This window comes from Eretmochelys imbricata, chromosome 14, assembly GCF_965152235.1.
Source record: "Eretmochelys imbricata isolate rEreImb1 chromosome 14, rEreImb1.hap1, whole genome shotgun sequence".
NCBI classification, from domain to species: Eukaryota; Metazoa; Chordata; order Testudines; family Cheloniidae; genus Eretmochelys; species Eretmochelys imbricata.
This window is the reverse complement of record NC_135585.1, coordinates 8544068-8562533: the sequence shown is the minus strand read 5'-3', so window position 1 is coordinate 8562533 and position 18466 is coordinate 8544068. Positions and strand designations below refer to the sequence as shown.

General features: G+C 40.8%; 1 protein-coding gene across 3 annotated transcripts in view; it reads right to left on the bottom strand.

Moving 5' to 3' along the window:
• SMURF2 (SMAD specific E3 ubiquitin protein ligase 2) overlaps nt 1-16970 on the bottom strand; it is a 96407-nt gene extending 79437 nt beyond the window's left edge. For all 3 annotated transcript variants that reach the window (XR_013347857.1, XM_077833027.1, XM_077833028.1), the window contains exon 1: nt 16754-16970. Coding sequence is in view for 2 of the 3 variants with exons in the window: in XM_077833027.1 (XP_077689153.1) it covers nt 16754-16805 (52 nt within the window). In the remaining variant the exon portion in view is untranslated. The remainder of the gene's footprint in view (nt 1-16753) is intronic.
• Nucleotides 16971-18466: the final 1496 nt, after the last annotated feature.

Here is an 18466-nt window from a genome sequence, read left to right as displayed (position 1 = left end):
TTTGAGGTCACAGGGAGCACGCTCCAGTTTTTCAGGCAACCCTCCACAACTCTTTGAAACAGAAAGGAGAATGAAAAAGGTTTTTTTTGTTTTTGTTTTTTAAAACCCTACCCTCTTAAGGCTTTGTGTGTGAATAAAGAATTGCATTTAATTCCTCTCTCAGTCTGGACTGTATCTTAAGAGGGTAGAGGTTTAGGTTAAGGAGACCACAAAATATACATTTTTTAAACCTACCTGTAATAAACACTAGGAGAATCATTTGATAGAATTCACTTCTGCTCCTTTTACTCTCTACCAGCTTAAAATTATCCACAAAACCAAGCAAAACCTACCGATTTCATTTAAAAAAGAAAAAAAAAAATCAATCTGTATTTAGAATTTGGCTTTCCAAATTGTAGATGTCAGTTATGCAGACATGAAAAGATAGATACTCTGCTTCCAGGGAACCTACAGTGCACAAAATGTCTGAGATCCAAATCCAGTTATAAATATATATATATATATATATATATATATATATATATATATATATATATATATAAATAAATAAATAAATAAATAAATAAATAAATAAATAAATAAATAAATAAATAAAGCTGTTATTTTGATGTATTTATACTCTTCCAAATATTTTAAAAGCCAGTAAGGTATTCAGTGCAACCCATCTCCACTGCTACCTCTTGGCCAGTAGGATCAACAAGAATAAGAGAAGCAAAAAATCTGGGTGGGTTTTGTTTGTTTTAAACACAAGCCTATTTTCTCTTCAGACCTCATCTTCAGACAGACAAGAAGCTGCACCTTTACCTCCAAGATTCAGACTTGGCAACAATGATTCCATGTTTAGATCACTTTAGGGCAGCAATACTGCAATATATTTTACCTGGGACGGACTCAGAAGGTCATCCAAAAACTAGCTGGTTCAACAGGCAGACATTCACCTTCTACATGGAGCAGAGCACATCACAACACACCACACCAGCTGCCTATTCAGCACTGGGTACACTTCTAGGCTCTGGTCCTTATCTTTAAAACCATGAATTTGGCTTAGGCTGAAGTCTTGACTACACATGGCATTATTCAGAAATAGCTCTGGGTGTGAATATTCTTATTCCAGAATAAGAGTGCCACTCATGAAGTTATTCAGGAATAGCTATTGCACTTCAAACTCACAACCTACCTTAATCTGAATTAACCTTCAAGTGCAGACAAGTGCTCAGTAGTTATCTGAAGGACCACCTCTCATTACACATCCTCTGTGGCAATAGGGACAGAAAGGGTGGTGGAATCCAGGTTCTAAGGGTATGTCTACACTGGAAACTTCAATGCGTGTGTGTGGTCGCGCATGAGTGCTGGGAGAGAGCTCCCTCAGTGCTTGGAGCCTGTTACACTAGCACTTTAAAGCGCTCAGACTTGCTGCGCTCAGGGGGGTGATTTTTCACACCCCTGAGCCAGCAAGTTAGAGCGCTATAAAACCTAAGTGTAGACAAGCACTTTAAATCACTAGGACTAAGGTGTGAAAGGTATCCTCAACTAAAGGGCCCTTGGGTATGGTATTCAGTACAAGCAAAAGTTAAGGTATGCCCAAATCTGGCCACATTCTGGGCTAGAGGCAAGAATCATGATCTGATCTTGTTCTTTGGAACTCTAAAGTAGCCCATAGTAAGGAATATCTCACATAGTTAAATACATGATCATAAGAGCAGCTCAGTGCAACCACCACAATCTTTTCATTTAATGTGAACTACACAGACTAACAACTTTAAAACAAGTGAGTTGTAGAGAGAGTTTCCGCCTAATGTTTGGAATTCCTTGTGTTAGAACAATTTTTTGGTCAAAGTTTCAGGGAGAAGGGGTGAGTTTTTTTAAAAAATAGTTTAAAATAAGACAAAGTAATACTGCAAAAATTGCTTTTATACATGTTGTATACAGATTACTGAGCTCCCCATTACCATTGCAAAAGAATAGCTGAATTTAGAGAAAACATATATGGGTGAGAGTACACACTTTTAGTGACACTGAACACAATCTTGCAACCCTTACTTATGCAAGTTCTCCCTTTAAAGTCCATGGGGACTACTCATGTGAGGGTTGCAGAATCAAGGGCACTGTGTGCAAACCCTCCAGACTCAAAACTGTGCGTCAGTGCAACCTCATTTACTTCTATGTACACACTAGTATCTTACATTTTGCCTATTACGTTTATAATACACTGACTAAAAAATGTACACTGTTAAAAAATGTAAAGATTTCAATGCACAATATTCTTACTCATGTTTGTATGCACGAGTTTTGCTCTAGTGTCTTATGTCCACTTGTTCCAATTGCTTGTCTGCATACTTCAATAAAGCACCTTACTCCCAACCTCATGATCAAATTGTGCCAAAATTCCCTATTTCTACTAATATACCAACGGCTTGAAAAGTTTATGCAACATATGCTACTCTGAACACTAACCCTATTAGCCAGAATGATCAGTACCTGGACTATCATAGACCTACAGCTCCAAACACCTCCTCAAGGCCACACTATCTTCAATTTAAAGGAATAAAACAGCTGTATAAAGTATTTAATAACATTGTTAAACAATCGTAACTTAGTATGTCTTGCTTGTGTAATTCCTTCTTTCCCTTTCTGCTTCACTCTTTCTTTCCTCCAATATCCATTATGGAGGATCTTTCCTTACATTGTCTTCATTGTGTGCTTCTCTTTTTCTACTCTGACCCTCCACCCATTTATGTCTCTATTTCCCCTACATTGTATTTGCCATCTCCTCCCCTATATTTTCTCTCTCCTTTCTACTCCCAAAATATCAGTTCTGAACTTATAAGTTTAAAAAATGTATAACCACTCCCTCCCACCTACTTCCATCCCCATATTCTACATCGACACATTTCACATATTGAAAATTTTCCCAGTATACACTAGTGCACTGAATCCACATTAAAGGTTTGCATTTATGCAGTACATCAATATAGTTACACTAAAAAATCTCCAGTTAAGGCCTTGTCTACTCAGAGGAGTTAATTGACATTGAGTTTGTGCACACTAACGCCCAAAAACTATTACAATGCTGAGATGGTAAGATAACCCCTACCACCCAGCTGCTAACAAAGGTATGTGAATTCTTACTGGATTGCAATCCTAGAGCGTTGATCTCTGGGTATAATATAATGGAAGATGAAGGCGTTTACCCTATTAATCATGAAAACACAGCTAAATGTAGACCAACCTGTTCCATTTTAAGAGTAAGTAAAGATAAGGCCAAATGTTATTCTTACAAAAAAGAACTGAAAAGAAAAATTCCTAATGAAGTAAAACTGTAAAAGGTTCTTCACTATAACTTTTGACACCATGAACCAAATTAATTCCAAATACAGATGGACACCATTCGCACAGTACAACTTTCCTTAATGACTGTACAATATTAATGTAAGGAAAATGTATTTGTCACAAAAAATATATGTCCAGAAAAAAAAAATTTTTTTGCATGCTGTTTTCAGAGGGTAAATTACATAATTGGATGCTATGTTTCCACTTTACATAAGATGCAATCTTTAATACTTAAATTGATATTCCTAGAATAACTAAGATGCTCTGCAATTCAAAAAGCATCACTTACAGAATGTGATTGTGCATGAGACTTATTGCTGATTTTAATTTTAATACAAAGGGATACATGCAACATATTTGAGAACAGAAGTGGGCCCGCTGATAGCATTAAAAATTCTAGCCGTGGAACACTGTAGAAGACATTGTGGGAATTCCAAGGCAATTCACTAAAATGTAATTAGGATTCTGTTAAATATGTGAATAAGTAATAGAATCACAAAAATGTAGTATTAGAAGTCCAACTAGTCCAACTCCCTGTGCTGAGGCAGGACGCTGTATATACCCAGACCACCCCTTACAGATGTTTGCCTAACCTGTTCTTAAAAACCTCCAATGACTGGGACTCCACAACCTCCCTGGGAAACCTATTCCAGTACTTACCTATCCTTATAGTTAGAAAGTCTTTCCAATACCTAACCTAAGTCTCCCTTGCTGCAGATTAAGCCCATTATTTCTTGTCCTACCTTCAGTGGACATGGAGAAGAAAAGATTAGTCAACCCATCCAGTAACTGTGGTTCTTTGAGGTCCACGTGCACTCCACATTCCTTCAATAAGATTTTCATTAGCAGTATTCATTCAGTCCATGTACATGCCCTAAGCAGCCCTGTGCCCCATATCAAGGCAATATAGGGCTGCAGGGACGAATTGTCTTCAGTTCCCTCTCTACTGCAAAGTGCCACAAAGAAACTCCAAAACAGGTAGCTGAGCACCCATGAGGGGCACATCTCAAAAGAACCACAGTTACTGCACAGGGCGAGTAACCTTTTCTTTGTGTAGCCTCCCTGTGGGCACTCCACTTCAGATGACTCCCAAGCAGTATCCCCACAGGACAGAGGGAGCTTCAGGAGTGGATCTAGAACTGAAGACAGAACCACATTGCCAACTGTTGTATTAGATCTAGAAGCATAGACCAAGGCATAGTGCTTAGAGGAGGAACACACTGAACATCACACAGTCGTTCTACAGACCTCAGATACTGGAATTTCTTTAAATTAATGAGTAGATGTTAATTGTAACCTTGTAGAGCACGCCAACAGCCTAGAAGGGGGCTGAATGCTGGTAGCATCATAGCATGCAATAATAGATCTAGAGACCCACCTCAGTAGCCTTAGAGTGGAGACTATGGATTCTTTAAATCTGCCTAATGGAAACAAACAGCCTAGGAGACCTCTGAAACAGTTTGGTCCTATCAGCATAAAAGGCCAATTCTCATCTGACATCTAAGGTATGAAAGGAAACCTCCTATAGAGAATTATGTGGGTTGGGTTGGGCGGGGAAGAGACACAATAAATAAATGGATGAGTTATGATTAAACTTGGATGACAGCTTGGGAGGAATTTAGGGAGTAGATGTAAGGAAAACTTTTCCTTTAAGAATATCATGAAAGAAGGATCTTTCTATTAAGTCTCCAATGTTTCCAACTCTTTGGGCTAACGTTATAGCTACCAAAATGACCGCATTCATACATAGGTTAAGTAAGAAGCAGGTCACCATTGGTTCAAAGGGAGGTCCTCTGAGACATCGAAGAACTAGACTGATAACCCAAGCCGCAGTGGGGTCTTTCACTTGAGGGAATGAAAAGCTGTTATGGTAGCCAAGCGAACCCTGACTGAGCTGGTTGATAATCCAATTTTCTTTAGTTCCAGCAGGTAATCCAGGACAGCTGAGAGTGAGGAAAATCAGCCTTGGAGTCCTTGGAGTTGACAGTAATGACTAAATAATTTCCACTTTTCAAGGTAAATACTTTGAGGGGATTCTCTCCTACTGTTTAACAACACCCGTCTTACCTCCACAGAACTGTCAAACTCTAGCCCTGAAAACCATTGAGAATCCATGTCCTGAGACAGAGAACTCCTAGGTTGGGATGAAGCAATCAACAGGCATCTTGTGGGAAGAGATGGGGGATGATCAGAAGTTTGGTTGCTCAACAGGTGAAACAGATAAAGATACCAAGCTTGTCTCTGCCATGTTGGAACTATTAGAATAACCCTGGCTTTGTCCTGGCTGATTTCGTTCATCACCCTCAGTACAGAGGTGTTGGAGTAAATGTACAGAACAGACTCTTTGTCCAGGGTAGGAGAAAGCCATCTCTTAGAGAACAGTGGCCTAGACCTCCGCTCTTAAGCAAAACTGATGTTCACAGAGGGGGCGAAGAGGTCCAGTTCTGAAAATCCCCAAGTTTTAAATATGCCTTGGAAGGTCTGAGAGTCCAGCTCCCACTCATAGTGCTTGGAGAAGTGCCTGCTGAAAGCACGGGCTATGGTATTTTGAAGGCAAGGAAAGTAGATTGCTGAAATGCATATATGATGGATTATGCACCAGTTCCACAACTTGATTGCTTCAGTGCTAGAGAGGGGTATCTCACTCCTCCTTGCCAGCTGATATAAAATATATAGACCATGTTGTTGGTCATGACCCTAGTTGACTTGTCCCTGAAGAGAGGCAGAAAATGAAGGCAGGCATTCCTGACTCCCCTGAGTTCCAACACATTGATATGGAGCCTGGTTTCTTGAGGCAACCATCAGGCCTAGATTGTATAAGCATTGACACAAGCTCCCCATCCCAACAGGAATGCATCTGTCATTACTGTTGGGATTGACTGGAGAAAAGGAATGTCTGCACTGATGCTGTCATGATCTTTCCACCAGTCTAGGAAATCTTTTACTTTGTGGGGAATTGAAACCCGTTTGTCTAAGCTGTGTCTGTTTGGGGAGTAGACTGCTTCCAGGGGTGGCTCAGACCAACAAAAGGCATAAGCTTGCATGGTCTGATAAAAAAAAAAAAGTGCAAGCTGCCATGTAACCTAGGAGTTGGAGGCAGTTTATCACTGAGTTCTGAGGGCTCCCTTCATTAGTTCTGAGGGCTCCCTTCAGAAGTTCTGATTAGATAGATATGAATCGATCCACGGGAAGGTAAGTCCTGGTGATCAACAAACCCAAGGACATGCCAACGAACTGTATTTTCTGTACAGGGGTCGATGTGGATTTTTTTACATTGAATTGAAGACCTAATTCCAGCAACAGAGAAAGGGCCTTCTGTGTGGATGACAGCATTGCTTCATAAGACTGACCCTTGAACAGCCAATCATTGAGGTACAGGAATACTAAAATCACCTCTCGATGAAGGAAAGCAGCTACCACTGCTATAACCTTTGAAAACACTCTCGGTGGCGAAGAAGTCCAAAGGGGAGAACCCAGTATTGCAAATGATCCTGACCTATAAGAAGATGCAGTTATTTTCTGAGAGATGGGCGTTATCGCTTTATAGAAATATGCATTTTGTAGGTTGAGAGCTGAAAACCAACTCCCTTAATTCAGTGAAGGAATTATACCTGCCAGAGTCACCATCCTGAACTTCTGAGACTTCACAAATTTGTTGGGTAACCTTAAGACTAAAAATCAGTCTCCACCCTCCATTTTTCTTTGGTACAAGGAAGTACCTTGATTACAAATTCTCTTTCTTGTGTTCATCAGGAACAGACTTTATTGCTCCTAAACAAAGAAAGGGAGTTTATTTCCTGTCTCAGTAAGAGAAACAGGTAACATTTTAAACAGTTTTTTTAAAACATTTTTACCCAACTGTTGAGCAGAAGGCCATACACAGGAAAGTCTCACCTGTATTGCAGAGCTACACTGGAGGATCAGACATGACCCCAGCATAAGTTTTGGGCACTCCTGCATTTATGTAGTCTAGACAATTGACCTTTTTTGTCAACAATGTGCATCCAACAATTTAAAATCATTGCATGGTACCCCGAGCTTCCATAAAATTAGCATTTACTTCCATAAGAACATACAGGGATTCCACATCAGCAGTAGTGCAAAACATTTTGGCTAGATGTCAAAAACAATTTGTTTCATAAACACACATGTACACACTTAACCGGTACTTTCTTGTAACAAAAAATATGAAAGGTGTACCTTTACAGATTCTTTCACTTTACCCCAGGTTCTCGATTTATGTATTGGAACAGTAATTTTAGATGCTTGTTTAGAAATGCCATTTATCCAATCCATTTGAACTATGTCAGATAGCACTAAGATTCAGCACAGATCATTTAATTGTCCACAGACTTGTTTTGCTTTGGATTTTATTGATCGCTAAGAAACAGGAAATGGACAGCATCTTCCCCTTGGGATATGTTTTGGGAGCTATTGTAATATAAATAGGACCAAGAATACTTTTCCTCTTTTCATGAAGAACTACCATTTCAAGAAATGAAAACTCATAGAACTTGCATGAGAACCTGGACTGTACCCTGTCTTTTCACTTGGGTCAATGATCTCTCAGCCCACTGAGTCCAAGCATACAAGGATCTGGTCACCTTCAACCCCTCCTAACCTGAACAGGAATTGAGAGAGGTGGTGCCTGACATCTTGCAAAACGAGGCCATTTGTATCTATTTAAAAAGCCCAGATTCTAAAAAACCTGCAATCATATTAATTTCAATGGCAAGCAGGAAAACAGATGTTTAATAAAACGGAGCAAATAAATGAAAACAATTATTTTTAGGATTTCACAAAATGTAATTCTATTGTTACCCATTGACTGAGAGTTGTATCATAATAAATGCCATGGGCAAAAAAGACTCTCTTCCATATGTTCCAGCCCAACTATGAGAACCGATTTCTAGTTTTCCATTTCCACTGTCAAATTGCACACATGCGGGCACCACTGCAGCTACACAGAGTCCCTTTAGCAGCTCAATTCCCCCATCCACCTGCCTGCCTCTCCTACTCCACCCAATACTGTTCCAATTTTCTCAAACCACCCACTACTCCTATATCCACCCACCATCTTCTTTAGAAAGCTCCTAATATACTATGGATTTATTCCTCCTCTCAGGAATTGAATAGGGTTTTTTTATATGTATTTTAAACAAAAACAAAGGGCATCACTAACATTGCTGCATAACAGGTTCAGCCCCACATACAGTTTTCGATGCAGAAATCTATAAGATCTAGAGTTTAAAAGACCTAGTAATTTTAATAGGTTGATTGGGAATAGAGTTCCTTTTCTGGAAATATGCTATGGACATAAATCCTGTTTTCCAGCATCTTGTGTCTCAAAAATAAAAAACAGTTCTCTGAAAATGTTCATTCTGAAAGCGTATATTAATAAGGTTAAATTTTAATTCTATTCCAACTCATGTTAGAATTAAAAACACCATTTGTCCTTAGTGCAGGTGAACATTTTGCTGTAAGTACTATTTGGTTATGAACTACACAGTTCATATTTAACCATCTGGGGTATTAACTGAGCATGTTGAATTTTTCTTAATTTCCTGTAAACATCCAAAAAAAATTTCAAGTCATGATTATAATCACTCTTTTTCTCCTGCTTCCCCCCAACACCTGAAATAAAAGACTCTTTTTTTAATATACATATTAATCTCAATTAACCTCTCACCCTCAGTTCAATACAGGCACAAGTGCACTCATTTGGACTCTTACCTACCCAACTACAAATCACCTAGTTAAGCATGTAAAAAGGTATTATTACAGACCTAATCAGTTGTGCCTGCAGTTAACTGGATAAGTAATACTGAAAGCTGGATGTAGACTAACTTAAAATTATAGTCTTTGTCTTTCAGTGGTTTGATAATCCATCATGATCAATCAGTAAGTAATATGGTCCCAAACCTGCAAATGTTTATACACATGCTGAAAGTTAAGCATGCGTGTAATTATTTGCAGGATATGGACATATTTACGGTGATATGCAAAGAGTTATGTATGAGAACACAACCCCTATGTGTTTCTGTACATTTGACACACACAAGTTTCTTTGAATGGACTTCAGGCTCCACACTCATCTCATTACACAATTCAACTCAATTATCCTGTTGAAAGCCATTTACCTTTAGTTAAGTCGCTCCTTATTTCCTCTATGTATTTTTATTGATTTTTAATAAAGTAACAATTCAACAGTGCATTGAAAGTATCAGAATCCTGATACTACTATAGTATTTTACCAGTACACTAGAGATGCATATAATTTGATCATTGTTAATATTTTAACATCTGTTTCCAGAATGAGTAATGGTATCAGCATTCTTTCACATAGCTCTAACCTCCAATGAGAATCAATGTAGTATTCTTAGGTTGTGCTTGGGAACGTTCTTATAAATTGGCTTGTCCTATACATGGATCTCTTTTTAAAATTAAAGAAAAAGGATGCACAGGCATCCATTTAATTCTCCCACTTGTTAAGACAATAGTGTTTCATTGCTTCATTTAAGCATTACCGAACTGCTAGCCACTGACAAAGGCACCAAAAAAAAAAAAAAAAAAAAAGAGTTGGAGTGGCTGGCTGTCTTCTATTTATTTCTGCAAGAAATCCATTTTTATTAGTTGTGTTAAACATGAATTGGCTAGGAATCATTCCAGAAGATTCATAACAGGATATAGACTTATAAACTTATATGTCACTGCTTTTCCTTTCACTTTCAGAACTGTGCAAATGCGAAGTAACCATCTAACAGCCGAGCAATACTTTCCGTTCACTTTTAGGAATGGAAAGTGGTACAAAAGCCTTCCAGCTTGAGTTGCACTTGCTATGAGAAGTAAAGAGCATTGATAATATATGAGATGGTTCATTACCAGGTTTGACATCTAAGGTAAAAGCACTTTTAAGATTACAGTAAAACCTGTGGCATGTTAAACTATTTCTGAATGGAGTCACACACATAGAATGTACAAGTGAATATATAACTAAGATCACAGAATCATTTGATACGATCCAAAAGATACCTTTGGGTCACTCCCAATCTCTAGTATCAGAAGGGCCAACACCAAATTTTATTTTCAATAAATGTACATTAAGGAGAGAGAGCATGCCCCAGTGCCTAGGCACTAAACTGGAAGTCAAGATATCAGGATTCTATTCACAGCTTTGTCACTGATTCCCTTTGTGAACTTGGGCAAGTCATTTCCACATTCTGCATCTCAGTTTCCTTCCCCTGGAAACCGAGATAATGCTGAGCCAGCTTTGGGCTAAGCTTGGATATCTACAGAGGAAGAGTTCAATATATGTCACAAGTATTCTTATCTAACCTTGTGGTGTAAACACGTAATGTTTGAGTAGCAAGGAAAAGTTATTTACCTTGCAATTCTGCTTCTTTGAAGATATAAACACTCAGATCCCTATTTTTAGACCACAACACTCCAGGGGAAGAGAAGTTGGGAACTCCCTATGTTCTTTAATTTTTGAGGGATTTTTAATTGGGCCCCTTCCCTCCCATATCCCATTCAACCATGGTCCATTCCTACTCCCAGTACCCCACCGCACTAACATTTTCAGTCAGCTCCTGAGGTATCAAATCAAACACTGAGCTCTCCAGGGGCTGGGAATATTGTGAAGGCAATACTCTCTGACTATGGGGGAAGAATGCTTTACATTACTCAAATGATCTCAGCCATCATAACGACACACAGGGAGATAGGCTGTCACGTGTCAAGAATACAAAGTTTTATAGATTAACACACATCTTGAATTACACCCAGAAAAAGCTACAAAGTCAGTGCACTGAATATAATATAGAAGTAATGTACTCATTCCATTAGATCAGTAAAAAGAAAAGGAGTACTTGTGGCACCTTAGAGACTAACAAATTAGATCAATGGTTCTCAACCCGGGGCCCACGGGCTCCTTGCCACCCAGTCAGCGCATAGTTGCGGCCCATGTGACATCCTTAGGGCCATACAGGTAATATACATATTGTGTGGATGCAGCCTACGTAACACAGAGCGCTGCATATGCGACCCACAATGGTAAACAGGTTGAAAACCATGGCATTAGATGGGTGGAGCCACTCCATTCTGTGCCAGCTGACATTTCAAAGTGGCCTTCACAGAAAGCAAACACTAAAAGTCCAATCTCGAAGCCAGAAAGGTATCAATAACTCTGGTAAGGTCCACATCAAGAAAACAGTGCAATCTCTTAGCTAATCTCAAACGAGTGATACGAGTAGCTGAAAATCTAAGGACAGTTGGAGGTGAGGTTCAGAAATGCATCAAAATTATGATCCTCTTTGGCAAGAAGGGAGCATGCACCACCAATAGTGGGGACAGACAATAGCTAATATTAACTACTTTGGTACCCATTATCTGAGATCATCGAGATTAAACCCTACCAGGCATTCAGAAGTCAGGCACCTCACCATCATGGTGAGATGCAGAAGACTCCACAAGGAATCACACAGCTGTCCATGCAGCTGCAAGAAAGGGATAATAATTGCAGTAGCCTGATGGGGTACCCACCTGTGCTACCTGGCTCTGATATTTTTCCATAGAGTTGAAGGGCAGAAAGAACCACTGATTCATCTAGTCAGTATATCACCAGTCATTAAATTTCATTTCATTAAATTAGTCAGTCACTTGTATATCACCAGCCATTAAATTTCAAGCAGTTACCCTGCATTGAGCCCAATTACTTGTGTTTGGCTAAAGCAGATTTTCCAGAAAGGCATTCAGTCTTGACATTAGGGTATCAAGAGGTGGAGAATATGCCACTTCCCTTGGCAGTTTCTTCCAATCATCTGTCACTTCCACTGTTAAAAAAGTGCCTTATTTCTAATTTGAATTTGTCTGGCTTCAGCTTCCGGCTATTGGTTCCCATTATGCCTTTCACCAATAAATTAAAGACGCCTTTAGTACCAGGTATTCTCTCTGTGAAGGTACTTATACACTGTAATTAAGTCGTCTTTCAGTCTTATTTTTGATAAGCTAAACAGATTGTGCTCTGTAAGACTCTCACAGTATGGCTTTTTCTCCAGCCCTTGAATCATTTTTGTGGCTCTTTTCTGCACCCTCTCCAATTTCTCAACATCCTTTTAAAAATGGTGCCACCAGAACTGTACGTAGTATTTTGTATCAGTCTCACCAGTGCCACAAACAGAAGTAAAAGTCACCCCTCTGCCCCTACTTACTACTCCTCTGTTAATACGTCCAAGGATCCAACTCTCTTGTATTTATTTCTATTTTTTCCCCTGAAAAAGATTACCAATTACACTATATCACATATACCACATAAGTTGGCATCATGTAGCCACAAGGGTCTAGGCTAAGGCCATCAAACTCATTTCACTTGTTACCCATTCTGAAACAAATCAAGGCTGTACCAAAAGTAGCAGCTAGATTATGCACCAATTGATAGTTTTCATTTAGCTCAATATATTTTAGCGATGTTTTCTAATCTCCAAACTGATATTTCTTTTAAATTATTCCGGCTTGACAAAAAGTAGCTAGCCTGATGTGTTTCACTTAAGTAGACATTATTGAAAACCCAGGATTTTTAACATTCCAACAGTATACAACAGACACTTCTAGTCCTTGAAGATAAGCAATATTATCTTACCTCCTGCACACCTCCACTGTTAAGCATTAATACTATATTCCATCTGAAAGCTTGGAATCTCAGTTTTCAAATGGTACAGAGCAACCACTTCTACATAAAGAGATTCATGAGAATGACAACTAGTAAAAATCACATTAGAATTGAAGTGGGGTGAATGCTGGAGTTTCTATCAGAGCGTCGCCTAAACAGACTGAACAGGATTAGATAAAAATGGTGGTAAAAATGACAGTGGCTGCAGAAGCCCTGCCTATACTACATTTCCCATGAGAAGGGCTAAATCAGTGATACCCATAGTGGGAAATGTTAAAAAAAAGTCTAGTGCAGACACAGCCTTAGAACTGGCTTCTGAGCTCACATTAATCTGAGTTGTACTTGTGTAAATGAGATCAAAATCCAACATGTAAACTTCACGCTAAGATTTTTTAATTAAAAAATTTATTTGAATATATTTAATACTTTGACAGTTGTCTACTATCCTGCAACTTTCTACCTCAAGACAGTGCATAATACACCAGTGTTCATCTCAGTAAGGGGTTAGGAGATATCTTAATTTGTCTATCATAAAAGCAAAAGATCAATAACCTTAGAAGAAACTTATAGCCTAGATGCACTGGAAGCTAAATAAAAAGTTACTAGAACTATGCCACCACCGTGGTTTTTCCCCTATTATGGAACCCAGACCTAAATAAACTGTTACACACTTAGTGTAAAAGTATACCAAACATTTCTCAGAACTTTCTTAAGGTCCCAACAAAGATTCAACCTCTTCTGCAAAATGAGGCCTAGGTTAAATATTTTATTTGGCTCCTTAAGATGGACTGAGAAGTTGGGCATGAGCTCCAGATCAGTTCTTGGACTCACATCAAACACTATCCTGTCATTCATCCAGTCAGTCAAAACAACGTTTTTCATCTAAACCTTTAATGTTTATGTCCTGAAAAACTGCTAATTGAATCCAGTTCCTGAAATCCATTTTTAGAATCTATACCATCCAGTTTAAAGATAATGAACAAAAAAGAAATAAGTATTACACACTGATTACAGAATTAATCCTATCAATGTTAAAGCCAAAACAGAAGACTGCTAGTTTCATAAAGCCAAAGAAAATTAAGATTAAATAACACTTGTCAGATTTAGAGAGCAAATTACTTTAAAAAAAAAAAAAAACCCACACACACTGGAATATAAGGATTTTAATTCCAAACAATTTTAGCATTCAAGCGTTCTCAGACCGCTTTTCCAATCAAAATGGGTAATCAAAACCACACAGGGTACTTCAAACTATTCCCAAGCAAGAACTGACGTCAGTTCAATTAATAAAATTCAATTCAACACTTATACCAATTTTCCTTAAGCATGTAAAACTTCCTTATAACAACTGACCTTATGTGTAAATCAGTTATGATTAATGAAAGCACAAAATACCTCAACATATCAGACGTATATTAAGAAACAGACCGATGCTTCATTCAAATCTCTGAAAATCAGAGTTGCTCAGTACCAAATCCAAACAATTATCAAAGTTGCAAGATTCTTTTTGAAGACAATTTTGTGTGTATTTTCTTTTCAGTATTTCTCTTCCCATATTTTATTAGCAAGGATATATGCTCAAAAATAGTATCTTTGTTTCTTAAGAATACACATGCCCTTTCTTGGGATTGAATGCATCATAATTGTACATTTTACTAAAATTCAATAAATAACTGAAAAAATATCTACTCCTGCTGTTTATTTCTTCACAACAATCATAACCCTCTGCAATGTACCTATGTTGTCACAGACAGAACACTATGTCCCTAGATCTTTAATAAAGGGAAGAGAAATCCAGAGGTGAAAAAGGACAATTTATTAAACAGATTTTTGTCCATAGTTTTCCATTAGGCCACAACAGATTTATAAAGTTTTAAAAAGATAGTTTCTCTGAGCACTAGAAAAGCAAAGCTATCAGCCAGAGACACAAAAGTGAAGAACAGTATTTTAAAAACTAATATTCTCCCACACATCAGCCCAGCTACATGCATCTCAAAAGCTTATTTCTAAGGAGTTCAGCACATGGACACTATAATGGCCCTGCGTGAAAACCCCTTTTACAAGATTAGTCCAAATGAATTCTAAAATATAATGTAAGCAATTATAAGTAATTATATCACAAGAAAAAATCTACAGTAGTCTAGAAAATAAAGCCATTTTTCTTCCTACTCAGAATTATTTTAAAAAATTAAATGCAGTAACTTTAAGACTTTTTTCGCATTAGAAGTTAAACTGGAAATACCGCACATGCCATTAAAATTACATAATTTCAAAAACGCAGAAACTATTTTTAGACTTTTTTGAAACAACTACTTTATTTTGCAAAGCACAGCTATTAACTTGGTTCAATAAGTTGTTGGAAGACCAACAAAGTACTTTAAATATTTATTTTAAATCTTGTATTTTCATTCACTGAAGTCACAATTTAGGGTACAAAATTTGTTTTTTAAATTCACTATTTTCTCGCAAGTCTTCAGTGATTATTTTTCAAAGGCAGAAGACAAGCTTCATCCATATTTATAAACGTTTCTCCATATTTATCTGCTTACACTGCCCTCATCACTACAAAAGGAGCACATTCCAAGTATTTAGAAATAAAAATGATGCCTTTCTTCCTTCCCAGCATGTAGACTGAAATAGTTTACTTTTATGTATATAATATACATATATATTATTAAAGGCCAAGTTTTTTTAAAAAGGAATTTTTCCCTATAGCAGGAGGAACTATATCCAACGAATTGTTTACAATCTCAACTAAGGAAGTTGACTTGAAAACAGCAACACAAAAGATCAAAACAAAAGGGACCAAGGGCCTGATAGTTTGTTTCACGATTACACAGAAAAGACGGTCGGAGAGGGTGAGAAACAACCTAAGGTACCTAGCGCCTAAAAAGTTACAATGGCCTCCTGCCCGCCCCTCCTTCCCTAAAAAATACAACTACTCCAAAAAAAGATCCAGCACGTTACAGACTTCAGGTCATAAATCGAGTGAACTCGGGTTTAATCTAGATTCGGAAGACAGCGAGGCGGAGGGCACCAATACCTCCACCCCACCCCACTCCCCAAGGCTTCACCTCTCCTAACGAAGGCGTGTTTTGTTACTTCGAGCGAACAATCCGATCTGATAATCGATGCCACCACAACGTTTCACACAAGTTGTGTGCAAGGACGTTTCCTTCGTGGCACACGGACCCCTTAGCAACCCGCCCCCTGCTGCGGAGCGCCGGGAGAGAGGAGAGAGTTTACTTTTTCCGGAGGCCCGAGTCTCCAAACCCCAGGTTCAATCTCAAATACACATGGAGGGAGCTCGATCCCACCCCTCCAGCTGGGCTCGCGGTGTTTAGAAAACAGAGAAAGGGGCTTTCCCCGGCTCTCTCTTTCCTTGCACCCCCCCAACCTAACACCCACACTCCCCATCTCCGCTTCCCCCCCCTCGCCCCACACACCGCCTGCCCCCCCCCACCAGACCTTCCCTTCCCCCCCCACACTGCCCGGCCCCAATCTACTCCCCACAACAGCGCCCGCCCCCCAACTCGGCCCCTACCCCCCTCAACCTTCTTCCCAAAGCAGCCCGTGCCCCCCAAAGCAGGCTCCCCCGCTACCTACCCCATTCCCGTCTCCTCACAAAGCCCGGCTCTTGGCCCCCAGCCCCCCTCTCCGCCTCCCCACTGCCTCCTCCCGTCCCCGCGGCAGAGCAGACCCGGGGCTCGGCGGGCCCCAGACTCGGTGCCGGGGGCTCCCCCAGTCCCCCCTCACCTGTCAGGCGCAGCTTGACGGGCCCGTTCCTCCGGGCCCCCTGGTTGGACATGTCCCCGGTCGCTGCTGGGGCTCGGCGCTGCCTTCGCCGGGGCTACCCCTGCCTCTGGGGCCGGGCAGGAAGGGGGACGCGCTAATGGAGTCGGGCTGGGCGCTCAGGGCAGCGGCGGCGGCAGCCGCCGGACGAGGAGAAGCCCGGATGTGCCCAGCGTCGCCATAAGCGGGGCCAGCGCCGAGGAGGAGGCGCCGCCGCCGCCGCCTTCCCCCGCCCCCTGCCCGGGGCCCTGGCGGCGAGCACAACAAAGCCCGGGACAGCGCGTAGCGCGGCGGCCGTCCGCCTCCCTTCCTGCGGGACAGGGCCTGCGACCCGCTTAGCCCCCCAAGTGGGGCTGGAGCCCTCCCCCCGCCCCGGGTCCCTGCACCTTCCTTCCTGCCTCGGGGAAAAGGGCCCCTGTGCCCCCCTCAGTACCCCATGTCCTCACTACCCACGGGGGGCAAGGGGGTGCCTGTCCCCTTAGCGTCCCCCCCCACTGGGATGCCCCCAGGTCCTCATTACCCAAGGGAGGAAGGGGTGCCTATCCCCTTAGCGTCCCCCCCACTGGGATGCCCCCAGCTTCTCACTGCCCCCAGGGGCAAGGGGGTGACTGTCCCCTTAGTGTCCCCCCACGGGGATGCCCCCAGGTTCTCACTGCCCTTAGGGAGGGGGCTGTCTGCCCCCATAGCATTCCCCTTGCCCTTTGGGGATGCCCCCATGTTCTCACTACCCTTGGGGCTGCTTCCCCCCTACACACACTACTGAGGACAGAGCTCCTGTGTATCTTTAACTCCCCCCAGGGAAAAGCCCCCCTCAGCTATCCTCTGCCACTGTGTGAGGGTACCCCATGGCCCCTCAATACTATCCACAGTGGATGGGATCCCCCTTGTGTCTTCCTTTCTCCCTCAAGCTGGGCCCTCTCATCCCTTGCTTCCCAGAGATGGGGCTCTTCTCACTGGGATGGTATCCTTGTGCCCCCAATTTTCTGGGAATTGTGCCCCCCTGTGTGTTTCTTCCCTCGTCGCAAATTTCACCCCTTCCTTGGGATGACACCACCTTGCACTACTGGATGCTGCTCCTTTTGCCCCTAAATGCTGACCAGGGAGACTTGTAATCCTATGATGGGCAGAATAGCATCAAGTGTGACTAATAATTCCCACCCTGGAGTTAAAAGGCTCAGAGAAACGTAGGCACAAATCATATTGTGAGTCAAGGGGTAGAAAAAGGAGTAGGAAGTTATAACTAGTGGGTGGTGTGCAGATTTATGTATTGAAAAACCAAAGATTCAAAAGTAAAATAACTTTATGGGATAAAAGTTTAGAAGTAGATTGTAATACCCTTCTCACACCGAGTAGTACCCTGTTCCACAAGCATGATGAGACTATTTGTGATGTAAGGTACTTTTCCGGATAAGAGAATCATAATCTAACCATGAAAACCATTTACAACTCAGATAAATCCACCATTTATGTGTGATTTGGGTGCAGTAGAAAAGTCAGGGAAATTCCTACACAAACACTGAAATTCTCAAAAAAAAGACCGACACAGATCCCGATTCTCAGTGTAACTCTTTTATCTTCCAGATCCAGTGGCAACTATTCCAGAGAATTCCAGGCCTTTCAACACACCCTCCACTAGGGACACTCCAAAGCAGTGAGAGGATTTAAGGAAGGGTATCT